Below are 22,047 nucleotides of genomic sequence, written 5' to 3'. Positions count from 1 at the left end.
TATGAAGTTTTTGAGTAATGGCATTAATTTAAGAATTCTTAATTCCAATGCAGGTTGACTCCTAACATTGAAAATTACAGTTTCTGTCCAATAACTAACACATGCCACTTACATTGCTTTCTCTTTGCTTTCAAAACATAATTACTGTCTTACTTTTCTGATCCTTAAAGGTCGCTGAGCTGTTTAACAAAATAATAAGAAGAGAATTATGCAAATTCAAGGACAGAGTTAGTACCCACTGCCTGTCAGAACCTCTGCTGCCCCTGTGAGCCTGTTTGGTACACCTTGCTTTTGCATTTTTGCAACCACAGAATGCAGCATTTTACATCGTTGCCGAATCCAATCAAGAATGATAACGTGAACTATTTCCTGGTACTCAATACTGAGAAGAATTAGAATCACAGGATGCTTTGGGTTGGAAGGGACCAAAGATCTTCTGGTTCCAACCCTCCTGCCATGGGCAGGGACACCTTTCATCAGAACAGGCTCCTCAAAGCCCCATCCAACCTGGCCTTGAACACTTATACAGATAAATCATCTACAGCTTCTCTGGACAACCTGTGCCAGTGCCTCACCACCCAAAGAGTATAGATTTTCTCTCTATCATCTGATTTAAACCTTTTTCAGTTCAAAAAGCAACTAGCAACCCATCATAAAGAAGATACTTATACTTACCTTAAACTGAGTAGTCTCCCTTTATAAAAAGGATGAATTTCTAAGATAGATGTAAATTTCAGATCATTTTTCAGAGATGCAGGGCATATAATTGCAGAGAAGAAAAACAATGCAGGTACATTACACAAGTTGGACTGGCTGTGGATTACCCTCCAAGCCAGGTAGGCAGATCATTCTGATTCAGACATGCCTTTGATAACTTATATCAGAGGCTGCTTGAATAGTTAATGAGATGGGGATCACTACACAAAATGTTGCACAAATACACACCTACACATACATAACACAATGGGAGGTTTAAAAGAGAAACACTGAAAAGTATGGACACACACACACACTGAAAAACCCTCTTACAATCGCCACTGAAGCGCCCAACTGTACAAAAAACTTCTAGCACTCACTTCACAAATGAAATGAGAGAGCACCAAAGTATGAGGGTTATCCATCTCTCTCCCCTGTCCCCATTTCACACTCACTCCCTGTTGCCAAATGTCTGTCTCTGCAAGCCAGCAAAATCCCCACTAATCTGAGTCTCTCCAAGAAAATGAAAAATTATTGTCTAGGAAGCATATGCATTAAACTGAAACTAAAGTAACCTGACTCGTAACATGAATGTCACACATTTTTTGTGTATTTAGGCACCAAGCAGCACTGAAGCAACAATAAAACTCAGCATTCAGAAATTTTCTTCAAAGTTCGTATAACCTGAATTTTCTGCCTAATTCTGAGCTATAAAGGAAATTAAAATGTCACAAGAAAGTCTTTCAAGATATCTGATAACAAACTTTACTGAAAGGTGACTTATGCAAGACTTTTACTTCCATGTTTAAGCTACAAACTATAATTAAACTGAATTTTATGAGAAGTGACCAGTCACATAATTCGTATCCGGATATTTCTATTTCAGAGCTTAATTTGAGTGCATGGCTTAGAAAACATTGACTATAAAATTACTGAAACCATCTTTCACCCTGAAACCAGGTGATAAAGTTACTTTCTGTTCAAGATACTAGAGCTTCTAAAAGAAGACACATTCTCGGGTTAAAATATATGGAAATTTTAACTTTGTAGATAAATGAAGCTGTATCTTTAAACACTACTTCACACTCAACTGTAGTTAATATTTAATTTAAAAAATTCCATTTACTTCAGCATTCACTTAAATTTCTAATTCAACCATAATATACGTGAGAGAGGGTGAAATCAAAGATACATATGTATCTTCAGGGTATTCAGTTGTGCAAAGATTTTCCTACTCAAAATTAATACTGAAAAGAGGTTTGGGGTTTTTTTGAAGCTGACATGACATAAGGCCTTATTTCAGTGACTCTGCAGTTAATTAAGTATTTTCAATGAGGCTATATAACAAAGTATTGAGATTGACAATGAAGTCTAAATCTGATTCTTATTTCTTTTGTCAGCTGCCATCTTAGCAGTCATGAAAAGGCAAGTAATGTAAGACAGAGTGACGTAGATCAAGATAATGGAAAAAGAGGGAATTAATTGTGGAAGTAGCTCAGTAGCAAAGACTTTTCAGAGGCATTGAGTTGCCTTGCTGAAAAACAGTTTTATCCCAGGCACAGCTTAGCGTGTGATCTGAAGCTGCTTACCTTATTACTTACCCTTCACAAGCAACTGTGTCTAAGAATGTGTGGAATATGACCGCTGTGATGAGATCTCTTGCAGATACCCTTTGCAGCTCTTAAAATCTGGCCCCGTGGATCCCAAATTCCAGTTTCCAATGGCTGCATGTGTGCTTTCATCTGTGTCTGAGTGTGCACAGAAGTCTCCTCAACAGAATTTCTGTTCTTAGTAATGCCATGGTGCCCTAAACATCAGATGCACCTCAAAGCGGTATTTTTACTTTCACTAAAGACTGATAAATATTACCACTCTCAGCAGCCAGAGATTAGAGCTAAGAAGGCACACGGAGCAGAGTAACTATTCACTGTTGTAAGGGAAATTCTTAAAAATGCTGTGAATGCAAGTGCAGCACATAGGAGTTGATCTGAACAGATCTTCACTCTACCTCTTTGTCCCTCTTTATTTAAAAGTGGACACATTATGCTTCATTTCTCACACTCTGCTGTCATTCTCGCCCATAGGGAATAAATTCAAATTAACCAACCAATTATCTAGAATTTATTATGCAATTTCCTCCTTGCCTTGAAACTCTTATTTTTTTTTTATTTTTCTACTGGAATCACAACTTTAAGTTGTTTGTGATTTTTCCCATTTTTCTCTCCATCAAAATAACAACTTTGCTAACTTGCCTCAAGAATTATTCCCGAGAGAAACTCTTGGCTAGCAATAAACCAAAGGCAGAGATCTCAATTTTCCTTCTGGCTTCATTAGCAGTTCACCTGTTGAGCTGGGGAAAGCAGTTTGATGTCTGCATAGCACTTTCCAGCAGCTGCTTTGCAGGGACTCCAGAAGAGGTCTATTCATCTTGCCTCAGCTTTGTCCATCCAGCCTAAGTTAGTCATCGATACTCCCTGGTGAGATGAGACTCACCTCTTCAACAAAGACCTCAGAGACAATTACATCTTGACCAAGAGACTTCAGGCAAGCAGCTTAGCCAATGGCCTCATTTAAAGAAAACATTACTCTTTTTTTGTTTGCTTTTGCCTAGCTCTGTACTATCATTAAAAGCAAATCCCTGTATATGTCAAAACCCATGAACTTCAAAAATGCAAATGATGAAAGACTGTCCCTAACACTCACTGAGAATTTTGTGCTGACAGCAGCCACAGCACTGGGCCAAGAAAATCCCTGATATTCTGTTGTCTCCTGTGATATTTATCAATGCCAGCATAACGGTTGTCACTTTATATCAGACTTGCTATCTTTCCTCAGCCTGAGATCTTCAGAAGCAGGAGATAAACTCTGCGGCCTTTGGGAAAACTTCATCCCTTTGTATCACAGAATCAGTCACAGAATGGTTTTGGCTGGAAGGGACCTTAAAGATCAGCCAGTTCCAATCCCTGCCATGGGAAGGGACACATTTCCATGAGACGAGGATGCCCAAAACCCCACCTAAAACCTGGAACACTTTCCAGGGATGGGGCATTCGTAAAGTCTCCGCACAACCTCTGCCAGTGCCTCACCACCTTCTCCCTTGCTGGTGTTTTGCAAGCAGAAAAAGTCACACCAGAAACTCACTTCAATTTCTCTTTTTTTAATCTAAACATTGTCACAAATGCACCTTGAACTTGCAGAATAGATTCAAAAGCAAAACTACTTAATTTTTTTCTCTTTAACAGATTCAGAAGCTCTGCAGGAAACACCAGGAGAGTATAATTTTAATTTCAGACTGAAACATTTTACTTGCTCAGTATTTTTACATAAATTACTTCAAGGAAAGGTTAAATTTTAGTATTCTTATTTTCTAGGGACGTAAGCTGAACACACAAGGATTGTACAGAACCTATATTTTATTATTATTTTAAGCACACGAACATTGGTAATATATACTATATACTGGAATGTCAGCCAGTTAATGAAGTATTTTGTATTTTCAGTCATGTCTCCACATGAAGTAATTCACTTGAAGGCAGACGAAAAACAGGTTTCTAGTGAGTTTTTGAATTCTAATATACTAAAATGTGTTAAACTGTTTGGATAAAAGAATATTTTTGTGAAGAGTCTTTAATAGCCCAATCACCCAGGGCCAGCTAGGAGTTATATAACAGTCTCTAAAGCAGAATTTTTTTAGTTACAAGGAAGACTAGGAGAGGCAGTGGCAATAAGACAGGACAGACATATTAACTGCAAGAAAAGAAGGAAAAAAGACCTGACACTGAAGGTAACTAAAATACAAAACAACAAAGAAACCAACCATGTCTTTTCAAAGTGCACACATCAATAAAATGGAAAAAATAACACAATTTATAGTAAATAGATAGCAATAAATAGGAGCTTCTCAGGTCATATGACATATGAAAGGCTGTTGCTGTGAAAGAATTAAAACAGAAAAATATTGGTAAGACTTATCACTTAAAAAGTAAAAAATTGAAAATAAACACAAAACATCTTTGGCATGAAATGTTATTTTTTTCCCAGATGAAAATCACGATAAAAAAATTGAAAGAAGAAAGAGACTGAGAAAAGAAACACTGGAATGGGTTCAGAAATGATGTCAACTTTACTCTGGTTCTATAGTGAATTCTCCTTGGGCATCCCTCTGCTCATTCAGCAGCATAGCCCCTTTTCAAAGGCCAGGATAAATCCCTACATGTCTTTTCCATCGAAAGAAGGTCTTGTTTTCTGAAAAACCTGTCAGGTAAGGGCCAAACAAGAGTTTTAGTGAACTCTAAGACAGGGAAGAAAATTTGGAACAATCTGTAGCCCATATTTACCAGTTAAATGGGCAGTTGCAAACGTCAGTCCTGCTGAAAAAAGAAAAACAACTCTTTATCTGCATTCCCAACCAGACTTATTAATGACAACCTCAACAAAACAGCAAAAAGTGGAGAATGCTGAACTTAAATTAATAAATTGTCAAAGAGAAGTAATTCATAATCTCCAGCACGAGGAATGAGCAGATACACTTTCTCCATGTGTGCACAAATATGTCTAAGCACAGAAAGCTGTGTATGAACAACAAAAAGCTAAGCAAGACCTGCACAATCAATCAATGAATCTTGAAGGACCACAGGAAAAAACTCCCAACCACATAACTTCATGTTTTCACATTTCAAATGAAAAGAGGAAAAGATGTGTTCTAAAAGGAAATCATACTTTCCCTGCACAACATTGACAACTGTATATTCTTCAATGAATAATGTACTATTTAAGGAAATTTAAAGCCGGTTGATAGAAACAAGAGTTAAATATGGATGAATGAAAAACTAAGTACTTAAAATGAAACATTCATGAAAATGGGAACAGAGAAAGCTCAGAATTCTGTAAGGAAACAGCAAATATGCTCCAGCAGACAAGGATGACTACATTAAACACAAGCGAATCTGCAGAAAAACATTAAGAAAATATATCCATAACTTGTTTCATGCATAGATGCATAGTGAGTGCTGACTATTTTAGACAAAAAAAAAAAAAATCTTTTTATAAAATATTCAATACTGTACGGGCTACACTATGTAACTCTACTAGGAAAGTGATCTTTAAATTTAACAGAGGAATTAAAATGTAACTTGTGCTTGACAGGAAGCCTACTAGGCCTTGATTTTACAAGAACATTTGTAATCCCTGGCGCTTCAGCTGTGGCATCTGATGAGCCCCAGAAATACCTGTCAGTGCTGGGGCAATGTCCATGAGCACAGACAGAGTCACTCAGGGACTAGAGTTAATTTGCAATAGAGTAGTGAGCCAGCTGTGGTGAGGACAGCTCAGGCAAACAGAAAGGAAATGCTGTGAGATGAGAAAATAATTTGAAAGCTAATCAGGGAGATTTTTTTAACCACCCTTTCCATTTTAAATATGCTTTAGGGGTTTTTACTTGAAGTAAAGATATTGTGAAATTTGCAATGAAACGATAAACTTAAAGGCTTTTCTCCAACAACATAAAAGCAATAGATTCGAAATAATATGCAGCAAATAAAGGTACAAAAGGCAAACCTAAGGGAAAGGTCTTACATGGCCAGAGAAGTGGGTACTATAGTGGCACTTGTGCATTTGTACAAAGGGTACCAAAATTGTATTTACCAGATTAAAAAAAAAAGGCAGAAAATAACAATCTCAACATTTAATCCTGTACATGAACTGCTGACACAGCCTGCAGCACTCAAGGATTAGTTTTGAACTCAAAAAATACCATTTGGTGTACACAACATGAAGTTGTGTATTGCAGCCACACAACCCTGTTAAACATCTTCACTAACACAGAAAACTCCACAACAAAGAGGCAATTTGTTGCTTAGTGAACTCTGGCACTTTTGTTGAAGCAAAACATGTTAAAACTACAAGAAGGGAGAACTAGTTTTAACAGCATCATCTGTCATGCCATCCCTGAAAACATTCAAGGCCAGATTGGATGGGGCTCTGAGCAAATGATCTAGTTGAAGAAGCCCCTGATCATGGGTGGAGGTTTGGAACTAGCTGACCTTTAAAGGTCCCTTCCAACTAAAATTATCCTATGATCTGGCTAACCTCTCCTCAATGGGCACTTCACAGACAAGTAAGGGAGTCATAGGCCTGCCATTTAATCAGTTAGAGAAAAAGATTTACTGTTCTTCAACATAGTAAGAAAACTCTATGGGTAAGTAAGAAAACAGTAGAGTTGGAGATGCCACTGCAAAAAGAGGGGGAAAAAGCAACCTTTAATATTGCTATTTGAAAGAGTCTCTTATGTAGGAGAACTCTGGTGCACTATCCACTATTATCAGTAAGTTGGGATTTGAAATAAAAAATTTCTCTAGTTTTGGAACAATGCTGCTTCTCCTGTGGTGTCAAGTAAAAAAAAAAAAAAAAAGACTCAAATATAAGGGGAAAAATATATTATCATAATGTAGAGTTTTGTCATTTATATTTCTCATTCTTTCTCAGTTTTCTCATTCTTTCTCAGTTTCACTAACAAAAGCTAATGGGTGAAGCTTCTCAACAAAATCTACTCACTGAACTTCAGTAGGACAATCTACGAAACATACCTCTAAACTTCTTTTTCACTTTTATTCACCTTTATAGTGGTGGTGTTCTGCCTGAGGACAAGGAGAGGATTTTTCATCCCCCTGGTGAGTAGGACAGTAATCAGGGCAAGTATCACTGTGTGCTTGTCCGGGTCTTTCTCCTCTCTCTGAGTTGCTGGCTGCTGCTGGAAACTGGATCCTCAGCAAATGGGCTGTGCTCAAATCCAGCTTGGCCATTCCAAGATTATGTTCTGCTCTTTAATGCACATATATGAAATGTAACTCTAATATTTCGCATTCTGTGGCAATTGGATACTGCGGCTTCCAGATGAAAGCCAACTGCTGTAATGCAACTTTATCCAAGTAATTAAGCTACATTCCTTTTTAACAGCTGGGGAAAAGGAGCTTTAATACAGCTAGTCACATTTCAAAGCATAGAAGTAACCTAGACAAAGATGAATAAATACAATTATTTTCTTTTTCCTTTGTATTTTTTATCTACCTAATTCCCACAGCAGCTGGAAAGGTTAAATGTCTGAATCAGGAATCTATGTGACTGCTGTACCAAAAGAGGAGATCAAGTGTTTGTACTCTGAGGCAGGAACAGGGAATAAAAAAGAGGTAAGTGCTAAAAAATATCCATCACTTCAGAGGCCTTCAGAAGTGACTCCAGGATTTTTATCTGATATTTCCAAAAAAGTGAATCTCAGCTCAGGCAAAGGTGTAAGACAAGGGGTATTTTTTTCATAAAATTTGAGGCTGCTTGTAAAAGTTAGGTCTATTCTAATGTACTATGCAGCCTCACAGAATTAGGAGCAAAAGAATGAAAAGGTAAATTTAGTATCAGAGCTTCCAGGAGTTGCTTAGGCGCAGTCCTTCAAAAAATTCCTTAGCTATTCCCTGCAAAGAGCCACTGCCTCTCACACTCTTTCTGTATCTAAAGCTACTCACCTCACAACAGGCAATGAGCAGCAGCTCACTCAGAAAAAGAGAAAGCAAATTCTTTCACTGCAATAACTTCTTAACCTCTTCAGTGTCAGCTGCTCTAATCAAACTGTAATCAATGAACATTTTCCCTGTGTACAAGCTGTTAAGGGAGCTGGTTAACCGGCTCGCTCGAAAGATTGAAAGCACATGAAACTTCCAATTGGTTTAACACTTTTCCAGGGACTGTTGTGAGGCAATAGCTGCAGAGGTACTGCAATGCAGCACAGCTCAGCTTGCAGACCACTGACACAGAGTATTGTGCAAAAATCTTAAGGCTACACTTCACCTTTTCACACTGCTGTGTGGGAAAGGAACACGAGCATTTGAGATTAAAATGTGCAATAAAGCTTTTTAGCAGCTTCATTAAGAGACTAGTACTCTGTTTGTCCCCACTCCCAAGCTGTGTCTTTTAAGACAAAATGTCTATTTCAACCACAGTTCCCTTTTCTTTAAAAATATATTTTAGCTTAACTGAAAAAATGTGGTGGTGTTTTTTTTTTTTTTTTTTTTTTTTTTTTTTTTTTTTTTTTTCCCTAATTCCTTCCATACTGGGCTGTACTTGTAACTTTTGCCATTAAACAGCAAAATATGTTCTGAAGAAAAACCTGGAAGTGTAAAATGTGTTTCCCTGTGTGGTATATATTCCATTTTAATTTCTACTTAAGAGTTTAATAGGGACACACTTTTCCATCCTATGAGCATTTTCCAGGCTCAGGTTTTTATTTTGCATTTACTTCATATCTGTGCGATATTTTGAAAGAGATCAGAGGGTTATGAAGTTGTTAAAGAAAGTTAAAATGCTTCTGCTTACTAAAAACTGAAGTGCAAAGCTAAATATAAGTGATTGGTTTTGTCTTTTAATGTTGTTCTGAGTAGCTTTCGGTCATTAAATTATCTTCAATTTCATATCAACCACATGCAGAGGATGTGAGTTTCACAAGAATATGAAGGGTTATCTTTCTGAAGCCTGTGGTGACTAGTTAGTGTAGACAAACTACATCCACAACGACTATAAAGAGATGCTTAACATTATTTGTCCTCCATTTACACAATACATATGTACAGAACATACAGGATGCAGGCAATTTTCAGTTTTTTAAATAAAAGTAAGGAATCACTCAAAAAAGCCCAAAGTTATGGCTGCTGTTCCTGAATAGGTACCTCTGTTGCTGAGGTCTGAATTTTTTAACTTTGGTGATTGGTTTTCCTCTTGCTCTTTATCCATAATTTTCCTCACAGAATTTACATTTCTGTTTGGATTTTTGTAACACTTTGCCTCTTCTGTTTCTCAGAAAGAAGAGGGAAATAAAGGTGGTGAGTTAAAACGAGGAAGAAAGGGACTGAAGAGCAGAAGAACTGAGGAATTGGTTCTCCATTTATATTATCCCTTTTATTTCCATTCAATAGTTTGCATGAAATCACTGTTTGTCTCTTCTACTCTCCCTTTATTCACAGTATCTGTGCCTTTTTCACCAAGGCCACTTTCATCTGAGGGATGAGCAGTGTGGTTCAGATGTTCACCATCACCAACCACAGATCTGACAGCATTCAAAAAAATGTTGTGCTATTATTATCTTTGTCCAACTTACCTCTGCATTTGTGCATACCAAACAGGACTGAAAAAAAAAAAAAAAAGCACCACAATATTGACGGGAAAAGCTATTCAAATTGATGGCAAGCACTAGGTGGGGTTTTTTTGTTGTTGTTGTTGTGGTTGTTTTTTTTTTTTGTGTGTGTTTTTTTTTTGTTGGTTTTTGTTTTTTTTTTTTTGTTGTTGTTTTTTTTTTTTTTGGTAGGAGTTACCATTCTTATGAGATTTGTTGCCAAGTCTCTACACATAAATGGGAATGAAATTCATATGAGGCTTCCAACGGGGCTCTGTTTGAAACAAGGAAAGGGACATTTAAACTTTGAAAGCTGTTTCTATAGTATTCACCTATTTCTTTTCCCACAGCATAGCATATTTTTTATTTTTTGAGAAAACACTAAGATAAGCATACTGGAAGCTTTCCTTTACTGCACAAAAGTAAGCTTTTTCTACTCACAGTTTTAATTGCTAATCATCAGCTCGCTTACAGCATTGACTGGTAGTTGTCATCACTCAATACCTGAAATATCAATAGCCTAAGGGTTCATTGAAATTTTTTTTTTCCCCAACAACATCTAATGTTATTGTTGTTAATAATCTGGAAGAGATTAAAAAAAAATGCACTGGTTAACACTTGTAGTGGCTATTCTTGGATCTCCCCAGAAAAAACCTGAAGTTGTAGTAACAGCTCAGAACTTCCAGTGTGAAAATGGAAGAAGCAAGCTACCAGCCAACTTAGCTTATGGACATTACTAGATTTGGAAGCATTTAAAGAAGGAAGTCCCTGAGGGAAGCCCAGTTGTACAGCCTTAAGACTATTTTATGACTACGTTCCAATATATGCAACAAGATAAGATATAGTAAATAAAAAATCAGGTATAAATTTCAAAAAATTGCACAAAAAGAATTCTGCAATAACATAAGTATTTAGTCTCATATAGACTGTTTGTCTATCTGTGTAACCTGTAAATCTTTAAATAATTCTCTGTGAAGGTTACTTAACTTTTTTTTTCTTTTCTTTTCTTTTTTCCCCCACCTTTCTTTGCTGTTAGGGATTTCTCAGGAAACAATTTTTTCATTTTATGTCTGATTTATGCAGTTTGCATTAACCAGAATCTCAGATTAAAATTAAATAGCTCAGCTGTAACATAACACAGGCTGGACAAGTATAGAGTACCCTCATTCCTTTTAAAGATTCAATCATTTACTATGAAAGGACAAGCATTTGGGCCCTGTTCTTCACAAGCTCCCCTCTCTGGTGTGTTTTGAGCTGTTTCGCTGAAACAGAAAACTGGCATTGCTCCACTGCTTGGAAGTGATGCAGTTGGGACTAGTCTGCCCCCAACAGGTGTTTTGGTGATGGAGCAATGACATAGGAAAAATGGAATAAATATCCACTATAATAGCTGATGGATTTCATCAGCGTCATTTGAACTGTATGTTCACCAAAACTGAATTTGACACAGGACTGAGCTGCTAAAATGTAGGGTACAAGTATGTCAACTCAAAGTTCAATTCTAAGAGGAAAAATCTGTCAAGCGATGTACTTTTTTTGTGTATTAACAATGGCACGGAACAACTGTGACATGCCAGTGATTGCTACAAGTACCCAGACACCATGGTGATAATTGCAGTGTAAAATCACTAGACAGCAAACAAGATTGCCAGAACTAATAGGAACATGGTTTCATTCAGAACCCAGTGCGGATCCCTATCTGTAATGGAACTGCTTTTCAATATTTCTTTGAAATAATGTTGATTATTACTCATGAATTTTTATATTAAAATGTTCCATTTATTTAATTCAAGATAGATACCTTCAATTTAATTTGCTCTCATCTGCCCATTTCTTACTACGGCCCAATTTATTCTGTTAGGTGACTCAAGCACAGATAAACTAATAAATGGATGCTTGATTCCAGATCTGAAGCACAATTGTACACTTGAATAAAATAGAAGCTGTTTTTCTCCTTGAGTGCTACCATCAGGATCCAAAGAAATAAAAGAAAGTATCATATTGGATAAATTCTGGAAGTACTAATTCATCTTCCCTAAAAAAACCCCTGACTGACTGACCATGTTATTAGAGCTGTTGTTTCACCTATGAGACCTACATTATCTCCTAGGCTGGGCACAATCAGGCAGAATCAAGTTGTGAATTGAGCTAGAACTGCTTCCTGAAAAACGATAACATAGTGCCAGCAAGTCTTCACAGACTTGTACTTGCTGAATTAATCTGTCAAAGATCTTAAAGTAACAACTACTGAAGAGGAAAACCACCTTGAGTTCCAATCAGATGGTAATATTCCTCTCAAAAATTCCCTGAGAATCTCAGATGTCATTTGGGTCAATGCTCATGGACAACAAGGAGTTGTGCCCTTTAATTCTGGCCTCCAAATCAATCAGTGCCTACTTCTGGACTCCAAACCAACCAGCGCCTACTTCTGCCCACTGAAACTAGCTTAACCTCTAGAAAGCTAAATACCAGACAGCAAAATTTGAATGAGATGCATCTCACCTTAAACGTCTTACATTTTGCTGAATTTCCTGCTGATTCTTTTACTCAGAAAGCCGTAATTTTCTCTAATAAGTAGTTGCTATCCAGGCCTAATTGCCCTGAAGGTACAAGGATGCCATCATCCAAAAGTAGTAACAGGAAGCTCTACACATTCTGCAGGAAGTGCTTATCCTCGTGTAGTTCTAACCTGACTATTTGAAGCAATGTCAGATCTTCCTGGCATTTCTGTTCTCTCTTAACCTTTTTGCACTACCTATTTCCAGGAAGAAACTAAAAAAAAAAACAACAAAAAACAAGCACTACTGAGAACGATTGACTAAGTGTTAATTACTCTGTTATTATATGCACACTTAAAGAGCACTCTTATAGTTGCATAAAATGCTTTTAAAAGCCAAGTCTGTGACAAAAATGCAGCCATTTCCTTGGGACAGAACTGTCACTTTAGTTTTAATTCCAGATGACTGCTGATGATAGCCGGGGAACTCGCTATCTACAGCAGCCTCACCCTGTTAACTGAGTGGCTCCAGAGCATTCCCTTGTGCCATGTGCCTTGCAGGCGGTTCTCTCACTTACCCTCCGGCTGGTATTGTGCTATGATCGTTACCGTCTGCCCCGCTCCCTTGAGCGCAGCCGCAGCCTGCTCATGGGTAGCACCGCGGAGATCAATGCCGTTCACCTGCGCAGGGAACAAAGACAACAACAGCTGTCAGTAGTTGGCATGAGACAGGGAGACAGAAGTGGGGTTCCATCGTAGAGATCCGATGGATGTAAACGTCAGATGGGTGCCCAGAGGCAAAGTACAAAATCAAAACGGCTGAGAAGAAACTTCCAATGACCAGACAAGAGGACACACACCAGCACCACTCGCCACAGTTTGACTGTGCTTATCTATGCAGATTCTTTGACCACTATTTTTGGGTGTTTCCTGCTCTACTGAGTTTACATTTCCGGTTATCTCTTCATCAAGCAATATCACTTAATACATTAAGTTCAACAGATAAACTGTGTTGCTTGAAGTTCACTGAAGAATACTGCAAGCGAAGAAGCTGCTCCTTCAGTCAAACTGCAGGCCCAGTCAGTAGCACCAGAGACATGTCGCAGTGTCCCTCCCGCCTAGCAGGTGTTGACCACAGGCTAGCTCAGTTCCGCACTGCGGCTAACGTGGATCGGTCGGGGTCACAGGCAGGGCGAGTAACCTCCTCCCGGTGGGTTTTTGGTTCCCCACACCAGCGTGTGGACCTGATGGCGTCACGACTAAGGCGGCGGAAAAAGGGTCAACTCTCTTTGAGCAGGGTAAAAGGTAGTTTATTAAGGGGAGTCCGGCAAGGAGCTCCGCCTCAGACCCTTGCTGCCCAGAGAGAGCCCAGATCAAAGCCTTGCGGCCACTTATAAATGGGGGATGATCCAGGGGTGGCAACAACGGGTCAGCCAATAAGGGAACACGGGGGTGTAACAGGGGGTGTCAACTTCTGAACAAGGAACGAATCACAAGAGAGGAGGAGGGGATTCCCTGGGCACCAGCCTATCACTCAACACCTCTCCTGGATCCTTCCAGAATCCAGGGAAGGGTCTCAAAGTGACAGACAGGGTGACCAAGGGGGAGGGGGGGGGATTGACAGGGACAAGTGCAGGGGAGGAATGACTGGCATAAAATGTCTGGTTATATAACTAACTCATGGGGGGAAACCATTACAGAACACAGGGAGGTACAGTGGAATAAACCATTACAAAAATAACTTATAAATCTTACAAAAATAACTTAATAACTTAATAAAACAATTCTTGCACCACCACAGAGACACATACAGCATGTTTAACAAAAATTGCTGGCTGCAGAATTATTAGAGCAAAAACCCCATCTACTGTTTTCTGCTCATGCAACCCCTTCAACTATTGCCTGGAAATATCCTGTATCTTGCACATCCACAGCATTGAAGTTGCTATCCAACACATCTTTCTCAACTCTGGCTGTTCAACATCCACACATCTTTCCATATGGTATGTTTTTCTTAATCATTTTTGGCTGCACAAGAAATGGAAGAGGAACAGAGTAGAACAAAGTAGGAAATCCACCCCTAAAACTCAGGAGTAGTTTCAGAACTCTTTGGATTTGTATTTGTGATACATGTTTTGTATCAGCAAAATCCCAACGAAGAGACAGAATTCACATACAGATTTATTAACTGCTCCAGTAACTTGAATCTTGCTTTCCAGTGTGAGCAATACTGTCTGGTTGTACTGAAGTATGTGAGATTTCTTTTATTTATGTGTTCATGTATTTATGTTTGCATGTATGTATGTATTTATTTATGTATTGATCTGTCTTTCCTCTCACTTCTACAGGCTTCCACTTAATAATGTTTTAATGAAGAACAAGAAAATTTTGACATGTAACAACCTCAGCAGGACAGAAATCCCGTTCTGATTATTGAAGAAAAAGAAAGGAAATAAAGGGCAGAGAGAGGAAAGAGAACCATGCCATATGAAGTAAACATGCCAAGACACTAGACCCAAATTCTCAGCTATTTGTGTTTATGTTTCTGTGTTATGTTTATGTTTATTAGCAAGATGTCTAAGCATATATTGAAAAGAAGGGGTTTTTAAAATTTAATTTTTAACAACTTTTTAAGGATTACAAAAATAAATTTATTCCATAGAACTTTTTAAGTAACAGCTATTGAGTCCACTATGAATACATTTATTTGGGTCAATAATGTTTAGAAACTGGCCCATCTTAACTTGCTGTCTTTCATCAAACTTTAGAGACTATGATGTTTTGAGAACACAATTATTATATACCATAGAATCACAGAGTCACAGAATAGTTTGGCTTGGAATGAAACTTTAAAACACCTCTGCGATAAAAAGGGACATTTTCAACTAGCCCATGTGGCTCAGGGTCCTGTCTATCCTGACCTTGAATGTTCTCAGGGATGGAGCACCCACCACCTCTCTGGGTAACCTTGCCAGTGTCTTACCACTGTCACCATAAAAAAATTCTTATTTGCACAACAAAACCTAGCCCTTACTAGCATGCAAACAACATTTAGACTATTACTCTTAGAAAAAACTAACTTGTGATAGCAATTATATAAAGCCCAGGAGACACCATAGCTTCTGATCCAGAAGACTGCATGATGCTGTGCAACTGTCGACTGTACACAGAAATTATGAGCATGGGGCAAATATAACATAATAAACTTCGTAATTTAACACAGGAGTCCTCAGTTGTCCCGTCTCCCTGGGATGTTATAATGGCTGGTAGAAGCTTTTAAAAAAATGAGCCAAAGGTTCAAAAGCTTTCATTAAAGTTGTGCACTGAAACTCTGGGAAACACTGAAATTCAGTCTAGGAAAATATGACCTTAGAGAGCAATAATTAAGTGCATTCTGAAAGAACGAAAGGAGACAAGCAGAACTTTTAGTGCCCTAAAAATCTATCATATTTTAATCTACAACAGTGAAAATACCTAAAGAGGAAGATGATATCAAGCAGGACTTTGCAGCCCCTGTTGAGAACAGCAGCTTTCTGTAAGGAACACAAATTAGGGTACTGCTGTAGAAGAGGAGGTGCTGTTCCCTGCTTTTTCTCAGTGATGGTGTTATGACCCTTGATGCTGCATTGCATTGAGCACAGATGTACCAGCACTACAATTACTCAATAACTGAGCACTATGGTCATAGTTCTGTAGAGCGTGAGTAGAATTCCTAAATTTCAGAACAGTGCTTATATCACGACAAAGGAAGCATCAGCCTTGATGCTGTGTCTGAAGAAGACAACTTTGAAGCCAAGTAAACTTTCCTTCAAGAGAGAGCTTAGTTTTTATCTGTGTGTTTTTCCCTTTCATAACTGGAGTCCTTGAGAGAATTTCCCAAAAGCATAAGATGAACTGAAGAAAAGCTTAAAGGAATACTCCTGAATTCCTGAGTTCCAGACCTGGGGAAATGTATATGGATTATGTCACCTGGTCAGCATTACAAGGTCTCATGGGAAAAAAAAATTTTAAAAAAAAAAAGTTCAGGCTTAAGCTCAAAGACTGTGAGAGGACTATGAGAAAACACAAGAGATGAAGCAGTGGTTTGTGAATTGGTATCTTAGCTTTGGTTGAGTACACGCCATGGCGTAGAGAGGCCACAGAAAGGAAAAAGAACTAGGAAGAGAGCTGCATATGTAACTGTCATGGTCTTTAAAACAACGTAATTTTGTAAAAGCTGCCAAATAATGTGAACAATAGGCTGTATGTGGGAAAAATCCTGTGACTGTTTAGGGATGTGGCCAATTTTGAGCTGTAACAAGTATAAAGTAACACAGCACTGTGAGACTAATATCTAACCTCAATTGCTTTTACCCTGACTTCAATGGCTTCAGCTCCTTATTACCGTAAATTCAGCCTAGACTTGAACAAACCTTAAATTCAACTCAAACTCCAACCTATTTTTGCTTGAGCTTTGACCTAAGGCTCCCTGCTTAGATTACTTTTGCACCCCCTCTTTGAAGTCCTGTCTCTCAGTCATGCAGCAGAGGACACAAGCCTTTCTTAAGCAATGTAGGAAAACACTGTGGTGGTCTATAAAGTTGTACAGAATAGTACAGAAGATTTTAACATCATTAATAAGTCCCAATGATCTCTCTATAGATAAAATGAGAGAATGTATGAAAGATTAAGGAAATCATATGCTTATTCTCTTTCTCCTCTGAGAAACGATAGTTTTATATCTATGTGAGCTAGTAAGTACAATCCTAATAACACACAAGACTGTTGAATGTAAGACAGGAATTTCACTGAAGTTGTTATACAAATATTTTTCACTTCTGCACAGAAAAACAAGAAGCCACTGAAATGGCAGCTGACTATTTTTTGCCCTTTGCATCCTTGTTCTAGGAGAAATGATTGCCTAAGGTACAAACACAACACACGAAATTTCCCTGAAATTAATTTCACTTTTCTGTTAGGATATAGCTGGGGATAGACACCTGAGGAGGACTTAGAGGCCTGAATGGCTGAAATCAAAAGAGCAAGGAAAAGAAATGTCAGAGAGAAAACAGCACATAAATTCTATCTTCTGCAATTTTTGTCTAGATCATAATAAAGCTAGGCAAACCAGATTAAGCCATGTTGAACAGCTAAATGACCTGACTACATTAGGTTACCAAAACAATATCCTTCTTGAAGACACACAGCTGCAGAAGAAAAATCAAATAACTGTTGCCAAATAGGGAGGGAGAGTTCTGTTTGTATCTTATTTTATTCACCAACAGTGACAGAATCTCACTGTAGGATAACAGCTATTAAATTTAGAAATTACTTATAATCTAGTCTGACTTTGTAAAGAACAAAAAGAGTAGATGCTAACTTGATTTCTGGGTATAATTTCCCCTATTTGAAAGCAAATATAATCAACTTGCAAACCTTCTAGTTGAAAACCAGCATATTCACATAGCAACATTAAATCTTGATGAAAGGCACCATTAGTTTATATATTTTAATCAAATTTTTACCATCAGACCAAAATGAACAAGAATTCTGAGAGAATAAAATAAATAATATTCTGTCTTCCCTCTTCCTTCAAAATGATATCTTAATTTAATGTCTCATAATGTGTGCACTGACATTTTTCCTTGATGTGATTTCATTGCAAATTGTTAAATCTGATTAAAATTACTGCTTTTAATTAATTTAACATAATTTATGTGAAGAATGAGTAAAAGAAAATTTTAAAAAATCAGAAATAGTTGCAAATGTGTGCAGAAAAGTTACCAATAAATAAATATCAAAGGTGTTCTGTTTGTTTGATTGTTTGTTTGTTTCCTATAATAAATGGGCTTGCTTCCTTTAGAATGTATTATAAATAAGCAAAGTAGCTGTTCTGAGCTTGACTGCACAGCTCTGATGTCCTGGCCCAGAATGAACTTGACTGCACAATTTCTGATGCCTAAATTCAAACTGAATTTGACATAATGGAAATAAGAAGAGCCTGCAGCTTATACCGAGGTCTGTCTCTTCTGCATGTTTTGAATAGGCAAAAAGCAGTTCGAAAGCTTACAAACAAAGAGGAATGCTGCAACAGAAGATTAGAGTTGAAAACTATGGCCAAAACTAAATTGAGACGGAGAAAAATATGCAGAAAAATCTCACAGTAATTACTGGGCCTTTGCATTTGTTGACTCAAGATAAAGCATGATCTACTTCATTTAATACTGAATCTTAACTGAAAGTCAGATTCACTTTTGGCATAGACTGAACTCCTCTAAAATTGGAAGTTATATTCCCTCTAAAATATTTGAGTGGCCCATATTTGTAGGAATTTGATTGTATTCTGAACAGACTTGCTGCAGTAAGGTTGGCTTCTAGAAAGTGAACGTGATTTGTATGTAGGTCATTCAAACAGAAGGTAGGAGAATAATATGGTTTATTTAGCCACTTCTTTCTTTATGCCACCTTATTTTGTGCTTGCACTGTGGTTAAATGAATACTTGGAACACCGTGTTGGATAAAGAAAGGAAAAACATATAATTTCCCTGGGGAAGAAGCATAAAGGGTTTCTTTTCATTTCTGAAGTTGTCAATGACATAGTACATACTTTTATACACTAAATTAAAAAATGAAGGAAAGGCATTCTTTCACTATGAACGAACAATAGAGCAGAGTTTTCAAGTTCTGTATAAACTCTTCTATTTGTTGAAATTATAAAAAAAGAGCTTTTGGCATCTGAAAAAGCAGACATAAGTCTAAATAATGACAATTGTTTACAGCCAGAATTCCCACTGTTTGCATTAAGAGAAGATACAAAAAACCCTATTTATCTGCCTTAATTCTGCACATCATCTTAAGTATTCTCAAGCATCAAGAGCTGACAGGAAAGCTGGGCCATGCTCTCCAGCAGTCTTGTTTAGTCACTGGGAATGTAAAACAAGGAACATTGGGAAAAAACCCCATTAGGAATGACCTGCCATGAACATGTCTGAGGAAAACCTTCCTCACAAGCAGGTGGAATAACCATTGTACACAACAGCCCCTACACCTCTTGACAACTGACAACTGACACAGTCCACCAAAAAGCATAATTCTAAGAAACCAGGACATGTTGCCGAAGCACAGCAGCTTTTAGCAAGGTGAGGGCCACACATCCAGCCTAAGGCCAAGGCTCTGCTGAAAGAGCTGAGGAAGTCAAGTGGGCTCAGCACCACGGACACTCTGGGACATCACCGTGGGGTGGCACCCAGCAGGGCAAACACTGATATGGGACAGTCTTTGCCTTGCTGCTGAAGAGAGGGTTTACAAATAGAAAAAAAGAAAGAAGAAATGCATGAGGGAGTCTCCACTTTCCAGCTCACTTTCTGCTGTATTTTCAGGCTAGATATTTTGCTTTTCTCAATTCTGGTCTGTTCTGAGCCTACACTTTCTACTGCTTAGTTAGAGCTGCATAGAGAAGCACAGCGTTTTTCTCATCCTGAACTCTGCTGGAAGCATAGGATCATGTCCCATCTCCTCTTCTCCATGCCCAGCACCCTCCTTCTCTGTTTTTACGGGCTAGTAATTTCAGTGGCCTTTTCAATTTCCTTGTCTGGCTACCTTAGAGTTACAATTTTTGCCTCTGGTAAGCTGGTCTTTATGCTCTGAGGAGCAGGACATTCTAGAGGCAAACTCTTCTCTCTCTGGAAAACAAAAACCACTTTGGGGGTATGAGCTGTATCATGACTTTTTCTGCCAGGAACTTTAGGGAGGCAGCTAAGTCAAAAGGATTTATCAAAGCATATTTGGAGCAGAAAAAAAAAAAAAAAAAATTCTTGAAGAGGTGTCTTGCACACACTGCCTTTTACAGCAGGAACCAACAAGATTTATGACTCACCAGACCACATGAATCATTTCAACCGGCACCTGTTAAACCTAGAACCACAGGCAAAGACTCATCTTTGATCCAAGCTGTACAGAAATTCTGACACAAGATCTGCTTCCCATATGATTGTAGCTTTTATGAATGATGCCAGATTTGTAAACTTTGAGACAAATAATTTCAACGAATGACACCTTAAGAGCCATTTCCCCTCAATTCCATCAGAATTCCTCAAAACTAGTTTAATGAATAAAACTAGTTTAAGAAGTAAATGACAGCTTATGAAAAGGACATATGGGCTTAGTGGAGCCTTAATGGACATGAAAATTATTTTATTCAGACCACTAAATAGCTACCAGCTTGTTCAAGTACCACCAACCTGAACTGGAAGTGATTCAGCAACTACACAGTGATCAATGGCATTTTGTCATATTACTAAATGGTAAAGTCAAGACAAAGGTACCGGTACTTTTTGCATATTAAGCCAAGTATTATCTGTGAAAAATACCTGTAGGAGTACTACACTAGCTAATAACACAGGTCAGTGTCTATCAGCTGATTTCAAAATAAATATAAATAACAATTTTTATCCATTTTATAGATGAAATATCCATCAAAACCAATACTTAGTAAGAGTATTCGTTATTGTTAAAATGGAGAGGTCATAATTAGCTCTTCAATTCAAAGGTAGTTGCTACTGTTTTTTTTTTCTCCTTCTGTGTGGTTGCTCAAAACCCCTTATATTCCTGCCACCACCTAATTTCATGGATCTCACCACAGTGTCACCTTTTCAAGCATTCACACGTTCCTTCTCCTTTGCAGTTCCTGCTCTCTTTCTACTCTGAATTTGTAAATTATCAAACTGTCCATCCTCCCTCCTACAGATTTTACTTTACACATGACTGTTACTTGCATTTACTTTCCTGCCTTTCTGAAATATCCCTCTTTCTCTCTAATTCTGTTTTCAGCATTTGTATTTTCTCGTCTCCTGCTCTCATCCTGGGTCATTTAGACATGCCCCTTTTAGTAGCATTAATTCCATATACCTTGGTGTCTGTATACATCTAAAAAGTATTTTTCCTTTTGCAATAACTGTTTCCTAAATTAATTCTCACATTTGCAAGCTAAGTGAATGGATATAACTAAGACAGCGTTGTTCAGTTTTACTCATAATGCTGCAGGGTTTTGCTTCACATTTGAATTTCAAAGGATAGTATAAGCAGAAATACTGATTGAAACTCTCTTGCTTCTGAAATGAGGTAAAGGTTTCCATTTTAACAAATTCCTTATACCTCAAAGATGATAAGAACTTAATTTCAGCTGAAGCCAACAGGAAATAGGTACTCAGGAGCTGAAATAAAAAGGCAAAACAATTTCAGAGGCTGCTTAGAGAGGGAAGTGACCCTGAGCACTGAGTCAGAGATGAATTCAAAAATTGAAATCCTTGCCTTGAGCTCTGCTTGATAGATGTTTTCATATTTCCACATCCAGAGTATGGCACTGTGGCCTGTGAGAGGTGAGCTGGCCATTGCCTTGTGCCATGGCAAATCCATACTGAACTTAACCCTGCGACCATGAGGCAACGTGTCAGTGGCTGAATGGCAGACTGTCTTACTGGAATGATGTAAGTAAATGTTCAGTGCTCACCTACTGAAACTGCCTGAATCACAACATTCATAATTTATTTGTTGTTCTACAGATGAGGATTATGACAAAGACAAAAAGCTCCATGCTCTCAAATAAACCATGTTTTTTATAATCAGTGGAAAGGAAATAGCTCTTGTATTGTCTAAGTGATCTTCCTTTTGTTACTGTTCTGGTGGCTTGCTTGTTCAGATTCACGGCATATCTATTTTGTTT

At 37.9% G+C, this 22,047-nt stretch overlaps 1 protein-coding gene across 27 annotated transcripts in view; it reads right to left on the bottom strand.

Annotated features, from left to right (window-relative positions):
• The window catches only part of DLG2 (discs large MAGUK scaffold protein 2), a 984,477-nt gene that overhangs the window by 185,928 nt on the left and 776,502 nt on the right, over positions 1–22,047 (bottom strand). For all 27 annotated transcript variants that reach the window (XM_040055800.2, XM_040055802.2, XM_040055798.1 and 24 more), the window contains one exon: positions 12,926–13,028. In XM_040055800.2, coding sequence (XP_039911734.1) covers positions 12,926–13,028 — 103 coding nt within the window. The remainder of the gene's footprint in view (positions 1–12,925; positions 13,029–22,047) is intronic.

This window comes from Hirundo rustica, chromosome 2 (assembly GCF_015227805.2).
Source record: "Hirundo rustica isolate bHirRus1 chromosome 2, bHirRus1.pri.v3, whole genome shotgun sequence".
NCBI lineage: Eukaryota > Metazoa > Chordata > Aves > Passeriformes > Hirundinidae > Hirundo > Hirundo rustica.
Note: the sequence above shows the minus strand (reverse complement) of the source record. Positions and strands in the feature narration are given on the sequence as shown.